Source organism: Hemiscyllium ocellatum, chromosome 7 (assembly GCF_020745735.1).
Source record: "Hemiscyllium ocellatum isolate sHemOce1 chromosome 7, sHemOce1.pat.X.cur, whole genome shotgun sequence".
In the NCBI taxonomy this organism is placed as follows: domain Eukaryota; kingdom Metazoa; phylum Chordata; class Chondrichthyes; order Orectolobiformes; family Hemiscylliidae; genus Hemiscyllium; species Hemiscyllium ocellatum.
Window position 1 is genome coordinate 79,871,563 of NC_083407.1, and position 7,964 is coordinate 79,879,526.

Below are 7,964 nucleotides of genomic sequence, written 5' to 3' on the forward strand. Positions count from 1 at the left end.
ATGCACATGGCAGAATCTGCAGATTGGGCATTAGATTCTGAGACAACTGATAAATCTATCGAATTGGAGTAGAAACTAATTACCCTCAATCTCAAGGGGATCAGAATCTTTTATACACAAATACATGAACCACAGCAATCAGAGTACATAGTTACTCAAATAATTTGCTGCCCTAAGTTAGCACATAGGAAAGGAAAGAAATGATGCTAAATTCATAGTTATTTGACTGAAAAAAAAGGTACCTTTCAAACACAATTGATCTTCTTGACTCTATTTTCTATGACTACACATACCATAGCTCTAAACACTTTGTTTTTTCTTTTTATTCATTGATGGGATGAGACTGCTGCTGGCTAGGTCCGCATTTATTGTCCAGAGGGCAGTTAAAGTCAAATACATTGTACTGTGGGTCAGGTGGCACATGTAGGCCAAACCACGTAAGGATGGAAGTTTCCTTTCTTAAGTTTCCAACGATTCGCAATGGATTCATGGTCATCCTTAGACTCTTACTTCCAGATTTTTATTGGATTCAAATCCCAGCATCTACCATGGAGGGATTTGAAGCCAGAACATTACCTGGGTCTCCAGATTATCTCCAGTGATAATGCCACTAGGCCATTGCCTTTCCATTATAAACTGTAAAAACAAAAGCTGAGTCAAAGCTCTTTTGATTGATGAGACACCTTAAAGGGTTTTGAAGCATTCAGGTCTTGTTACAAGACTAACTGTAAATCAATCACACTCAGGAATGATATGGTAAAAACAATGACTGCAGATGCTGGAAACCAGATTCTGGATCAGTGGTGCTGAAAGAGCACAGCAGTTCAGGCAGCATCCAACGAGCAGCGAAATCAACGTTTCGGGCAAAAGCCCTTCATCAGGAATAAAGGCAGAGAGACTGAAGCGTGGAGAGATAAGCTTGGGGAGGGTGGGGGTGGGGAGAGAGTAGCATAGAGTACAATGGGTGAGTGGGGGAGGGGATGAAGGTGATAGGTCAGGGAGCAGAGGGTGGAGTGGGTAAGTGGAAAAGGAGCTAGGCAGGTCGGACAAGTCCGGACAAGTCATGGGGACAGTGCTGAGCTGGAAGTTTGAAACTAGGATGAGGTGGGGGAAGGGAAATGTTGAAGTTGTTGAAGTCCACATTGATGCCCTGGGGTTGAAGTGTTCCGAGGTGAAAGATGAGGCGTTCTTCCTCCAGGCGTCTGGTGGTGAGGGAGCGACGGTGAAGGATGCAGAGTGGGAGGGGCAGTTGAAATGTTGGGCCACGTGGCGGTGTGGTTGATTGGTGCGGGTGTCACGGAGATGTCCCCTAAAGCGCTCTGCTAGGAGGCGTCCAGTCTCCCCAATGTAGAGGAGACCGCATCGGGAGCAACGGATACAATAAATGATATTAGTGGATGTGCAGGTAAAACTTTGATCGATGTGGAAGGCTCCTTTAGGGCCTTGGATAGAGATGAGGGAGGTGGTGTGGGCACAGGTTTTACAATTCCTGCGGTGGCAGGGGAAAGTGCCAGGATGGGAGGGTGGGTCGTAGGGGGGCGTGGACCTGACCAGGTAGTCACGGAGGGAACGGTCTTTGCGGAAGGCGGAAAGGGGTGGGGAGGGAAATATATCCCTGGTGGTGGGGTCTTTTTGGAGGTGGCCGAAATGTCGACGGATGATTTGATTTATGCAAAGGTTTGTAGGGTGGAAGGTGAGCACCAGGGGCGTTCTGTCCTTGTTACGGTTGGAGGGGTGGGGTCTGAGGGCAGAGGTGTGGGATGTGGATGAGATGCATTGGAGGGCATCTTTAACCACGTGGGAAGGGAAATTGTGGTCTCTAAAGAAGGAGGCCATCTGGTGTGTTCTATGGTGGAACTGGTATTCCTGGGAGCAGATACGGCAGAGGCGGAGGAATTGGGAACACGGGATGGCATTTTTGCAAGAGATAGGGTTGGAAGAGGTGTAATCCAGGTAGCTGTTGGAGTCGGTGGGTTTGTAAAAAAATGTCAGTGTCAAGTCGGTCGTCATTAATGGAAATGGAGAGGTCCAGAAAGGGGAGGGAGTTGTCAGAGATGGTCCACGTAAATTTAAGGTCAGGGTGGAATATGTTGGTGAAGTTGGTGAATTGCTCAACCTCCTCGCGGGAGCACGAGGTGGCGCCAATGTAGCGGAGGAAGAGGTGGGGAGTGGTGCCGGTGTAATTACGGAAGATCAACTGTTCTACGTAGCCAACAAAGAGACAGGCATAGCTGGGGCCCATATCTGTGTCCATGGCTACCCCTTTGGTCTGGAGGAAGTGGGAGGATTCAAAGGAGAAATTGTTAAGGAGAAACTGAGGACCAGTTCGGGCAAACGAACGAGAGTGTTGGTGGAAGGGTACTGTTGGGGACGTCTGGAGAGGAATAAATGGAGGGCTTGGAGGCCCTGGTCATGGCGGATGGAGGTGTAGAGGGATTGGATATCCATGGTGAAGATGAGGCGTTGGGGGCCGGGGAAACGGAAGTCTTGGAGGAGGTGAAGGTCGTGAGTGGTGTCTCGAACGTATGTGGGGAGTTCCTGGACTAGGGGGGATAGGACAGTGTCAAGGTAGGTAGAGATGAGTTCAGTGGGGCAGGAGCATGCTGAGACAATGGGTTAGCCAGGGTGGTCAGGCTTGTGGATCTTGGGAAGGAGGTAGAACTGGGCAGTGCGGGGTTCCCGGACTATGAGGTTGGAAGATGTGGGTGGGAGATCTCCTAAGGTGATGAGGTTCTGTATGGTCTGGGAGATGATGATTTGGTGATGGGGAGTGGGGTCATGGTCAAGGGGGCAGTAGGAAGAGGTGTCCTCGAGGTGGCGTTTGGCTTCAGTGATGTAGAGGTCAGTGCGCCAGACTACCACTGCGCCCCCTTTATCCGCTGGCTTAATGGTGAGGTTGGGATTGGAGTAAAGGGATTGGAGGGCTGCGCGTTGTGAGGGTGAGAGGTTAGAGTGGGGGAGGGGGGTAGACAGGTTGAGGCGGTTAATGTCCCGGCGGCAGTTGGAAATGAAGAGGTCGAGGGCAGGTAACAGGCCAGCGCGGGGTGTCCAGGTGGATGCAGTGTGTTGGAGGTGGATGAAGAGGTCCTCGGAAGGTGGGCGGGAGTCCTGATTGTGAAAGTAAGCTCGGAGGCAGAGCCAACGGAAGAATTGTTCGACGTCACGGTGTGTATTAAATTCATTGATGCGTGGACGGAGGGGGATGAAGGTGAGTCCTTTGCTGAGGGGGAGGGGGAGGTCTGGGGGGGATGGTGAAAACTCGGCATGCTGAGCATTGCAATTGCCTCAGAAATAATAATGCTATAAATGAAATATTTGTATTAATGAATCCAACAATTGTTATAACTTGTCATAGTCAAAAATATGGGCTCTCCAGGGTCATTCAGCAAAGGGAAACCCCTTGATTAATTTGTGAGTGCCACAAAATTATCAAAGATTTTGAGTAAACTGTGAAGAACTCTACTATTTGATAAGTTAATAACAAAGGGGAAAGGGGAAGGATTATTAATGAAAGAATGAAGGACCTTGGAGATTTTAAATGGGTTATTTCAATTTGGAAAGTTTTACCAGCCATTAATAAGAAACAAATCATGTAATATGTAATTTAAGTATTTGAAAACATAAAAGATGAAAATATTTGCAGCAAACAAATTCTTACAAAGAACAATTGTGAGCTGCTGTATAATTATCCATTATTGCGGAATAATGGCTAATGGTTATGGTACTAAATGAATAATCCAGAGAACTGGACTCTGGATTTATAAGGGTTCCAAGTTATTTTGTCATTCAAGGCTTATGAAAACCATATACTTGTATATTACCTCAACTGTTGACCAATAATCCACGAAGTTAAGCTTTTGAGAAAATGCATAACAAAAAAGCTTCTTTCCATTTTTGTAGTATACTTCATCGTCATATATCATTTCTACAATAAAAAATACAAATAGTACAATAACTTGAAGCTTCACATTATTTTATCATTCCTTTTTGAAAATTTAAGATTGAAGTACTGCAACACAATATTTATCTTTCTTCTAAAATAAAATGCCTATAATACTAAAGAATAAAGTCATGAAGACAATTTCCCTGATCAAATTTGGAGCAGACCAGATCACTTACTCTGTATTTAATATATAAAGTTTTAAAAATTGTAAACTCTAACAGATTTCTAATATACTACCATTTAATAGTGTCTCACAATTATTGCTCTAGTGTTTAATATTATATCTTGTAGGCCTATTTACATTATTTTCCAGTTGTAGGACAATTACACAAATTAATCAGAACACTCTTGCAATATATAACATGTTATCTTTTCATTCCTTAAGCTTAATAAATGTTCACTGAAAAACAAAGATCTGGTTTTCTGCACATTTGAAATTAGGAACAGTTTGGTTGTTCGGTCATGGCTCAGTTGATAGCTCTCCCCTAGGAGTGACAAGATTATCTGTTCACATCTAAGATAAAAGCACAACAATGCTCCAATGTAGTGCTGAGGGAATGCTGAGAGGTTTGATCTGAACCATTGGTTTTGTTTCTATTGGCATTGTTGAACTCTCACTGTAGTTTTCTGCTTCCACTGTTTGGCATGCTCAGAACCCAAAGTTTTATTTTCATGTGAATGGCATTTCACTGTTCAGATGTACTTTGCACCTTTCCTGATATACTCTTCTACAGTCTGCAATTAACCTACTTCTTTGACTCTGGATTACATCCTAGAAATATTGCATGTTAAATAATGATGCCACTAATTTACCTTTGCTATAGACAGCTTTCTTGTACTATATCATACATTTCAAAATACTGCACAACCACACGGTTTAGAGGGAAAATGTTGCTGAATATCCTAAACGGTGCTTTCAGCTCTAATTTTCACTCAAGCAATTCACTCGTCTCCCACATGTCCACGTTAAGGTATATTGAAACGTACTTCTGCACTCCATCCTCAAGACAATGAAAAGTATCTAGGGTGTAAATTACCCTAGGGATCGGGGTGGATTGAAAAATACCTTATAGCTAGTCAGTGGAGGCTGCCAGACTGGGGGGTGGGTGGGTGCATACAGCTGACCACTTTCCATTTCACTGCAGCTATATGATTCGCTAATTGGTTTTTAATTATCTGAAGACCAAAACTGAACGCGGCCACACTGACATATCAAAACACTTCCTGTCGTGGCCAAATGAATTTCCATGGCCATGAAATAAACATTACTTATGAAGAGGGGACGGCGTGTGGTGAGGATACAAATTGTTGCACTTCTCAAACCTGTGTAGCAGGGAATAGCCGAGTCCACAATAAGGGTGGCTGTCGGCTGTCCCCTGTCGCCAAGTCTGCAGCTTCACCTGGTGTCAGAATGCTACAATTTGGCCAGGATTCGCTTCCTTGGATTTTGAAGAATGCATTTTGGGATTAAGTTGAAGGCGCGCTAAGATACCTCTGGGCAGTGACGGTGTCCCGATCACCAGAGCGACTGCCGGATAGAGCCAGATGGCCAGGGCGCTGCCGGGCTGCCACTGCCACATTCCGACCCCCCCCCCCCCCGCTACACCCAGAAATGTCGGCCACAGTAGCGCTCCTCTTTCTTCGTCTCACTTCCCGCTCGCACAATCCCTTCACTTTCGTTTTCTCGCCGCCTGCCAGGAACCGCATGCGCCTTGTGTGTTGGAAAAACCTGCCCCAGTGATCCCCAGCAGCGAAGTGCTGCGTTGAGATCTGCTTCAGTTTGGTTGGAATTACCAACATTGCAGGAGAATTTTGAAGTTCAGGATTAGTTTGCTGAGATAAATCATTCGAAGTTTTTTTTTTAAGAAGTCTTATCATCTTTATTAATCATTAAAATGACTGAAGATTTGGAAAGGAAAGTTTGTCCGCACAGAGTGAGCGGCAACTTGCACTCATGTCATCAAACCTTCCGGAATATAAAACTAAATTGGCACCCCGAAAGTTCAGTCGCTAACTTGTTAGGACGAGTTGTTGTTGGTTGCGGGGTGCAGTTGAACTTTCCATTGGTCATTGAAAAGCAGGGCAATCACTCGAAGGTGTAATTATTTTATCATTTTGATTGACAAACTAGTGAAATGTCACAAGACTAGTGCTGAGGCATCAACTATTCATAGCTGCATTAACGAGATGGGTAAAGGGATTAATGGTGTGGAGAGAAGGCTATAAAGCGTCTACGTCTGAGGCTAAGTGAGTGGGTAAATTCAAAGGCAGACGGTGTACAATATGGGAAATGGAGTGGCTATTCCAATTTGAAGTGAAGCAGAATTGTATTTGAATGGGGATTGGCCATATAATTCTGCAGTACAGAAGCACCTAGTGTCATTGTATATTTATCATTAAAGGTTGGCAAGTAGATATAGCAAATATTTAGAAAGGCAAACATAATATTGGAGTTTATTACAAAAGTTTTGGAGTATAAAAGTAGGGAACTCCTGCTATAAACAAAAAACAGAGTGGCCTGAGACTCAGAAGGTCTGGCAGTATCTGTGGAGAGAAAAGTTTATTTTTCATTCATTCATGAAATCCGAGTGGCTGGCCAGTATTTACTGTATGTCTAGATTTAGAGTGGTGCTGGAAAAGCATAGCAGGTCAGGCAGCATCCGAGGAGTAGGAAAATCGACGTTTCTGGCAAAAGTCCTTCATCAGGAATAGAGGCAGAGTGCCTGCTGAGTGGAGAGATAAATGAGAGGGGGAGGGGGGTGGGGGTGGGGGGAAAGTAGCATAGAGTACAATAGGTGAGTGGGGGTGGAGATGGAGGTGATAGGTCAGAGAGGAGGGTGGAGTGGATAGGTGAGAAGGAAGATAGGCAGGTAGGACAGGTCATGAGGGTGGTGCTGAGCTGGAAAGTTGGAGCTGGGTGGGGAAAGGGGAAATGAGGAAGTGACCTTGAGAAAATGGTGGTGAGCTGCCTCTTGAACTGCTGCAGTCCATAATATTTTATCGAAGGGCTTTTGCCCGAAACGTCAATTTTCCTATTCCTCGGATACTGCCTTTTATTTAAGAAGAAAGATAAATATTACCTGACCTGCTGTGCTTTTCCAGCACCACTCTATTCTAGACTCTGATTCCCAGCATCTGCAGTCCTCACTTTTGCCTAGCCAACTTGGAGGAGTGCTGATACATTAGCTGCAGAAGGACGATACCTGATCATCAAAGAGGTTTCTTTGCCTGTGTTTAACCTGATGCCATGGGACTTCCTGGAGTCCAAGATCAAAGTTGAGGATTCCTAAGGCAATTCCCTTCCATCTGTGTGCCACTGTTCCTCCACCACTGCTGAGCCTGACCTGTCAGTTGGATGGAACACATCCAGGAATGGTGATAGTGATATCTGGGACATTGCCAAACTCACAGAATCTACCTTACAGTCAGTGTTAGGCTGTTGCTCGACTAGTCTGTGAGACAGCTGTCCCAACTTTGGCACTAGCCCCCAGATGTTAGTAAGGAGGGCATGTGAAAGTCCATCACCTTGCTGTGGATATGTAGTCACATGTAGACTTGACCAGGTGAAGATAACAGGTTTCCTTCCCTGAAGGACATTAGTGACCTAGATTTTTTTAAATTTTGACAATGATTTCATAGTCATCAGTAAATTTTTTAATTCCAGACCTTTTTTAATGGAATTCCAGTTCCACCATCTGCTGTGATTGGATTCAAACCTGGGTCCCAGGAACATTAGTTGTGTTTCTGGATTAATAGTCTAGTGATAATACCATTAGGCTATCACCTCCTCAGGTAATGTTTCAAGTCCAGTGACCCTCCTTTACAGCTGAAGAACTCTTGCTACAACTGTACTGGACACTGGTGAGACCAGACTCAGAGTAATATGGAGAATTTTCGTCACTTTCCTTAAGGAGGAATATATTTGCTTTGCAAGCAGTGAGAATTTTTCCAGAGTAAATTCAGAGACAGGGGAGTTGCCTTGCACGAAAATTGAGCAGGTTTGGCATTTAACCATTGGAAT

At 44.7% G+C, this 7,964-nt stretch overlaps 1 protein-coding gene across 2 annotated transcripts in view; it reads right to left on the reverse strand.

Moving 5' to 3' along the window:
* LOC132817519 (nuclear envelope integral membrane protein 2-like) overlaps positions 1 to 5,606 on the reverse strand; it is a 35,714-nt gene extending 30,108 nt beyond the window's left edge. The window contains exons 1-2 of one of the 2 annotated variants that reach the window (XM_060828004.1): positions 5,436 to 5,606; positions 3,822 to 3,925 (exon numbers count right to left, since the gene is read on the reverse strand). In XM_060828004.1, the coding sequence (XP_060683987.1) occupies positions 3,822 to 3,925; positions 5,436 to 5,523 (192 nt within the window). In that variant the 5' untranslated portion in view covers positions 5,524 to 5,606. The remainder of the gene's footprint in view (positions 1 to 3,821; positions 3,926 to 5,435) is intronic. The other variant, XM_060828005.1, reaches the window with a different exon arrangement.
* Positions 5,607 to 7,964: the final 2,358 nt, after the last annotated feature.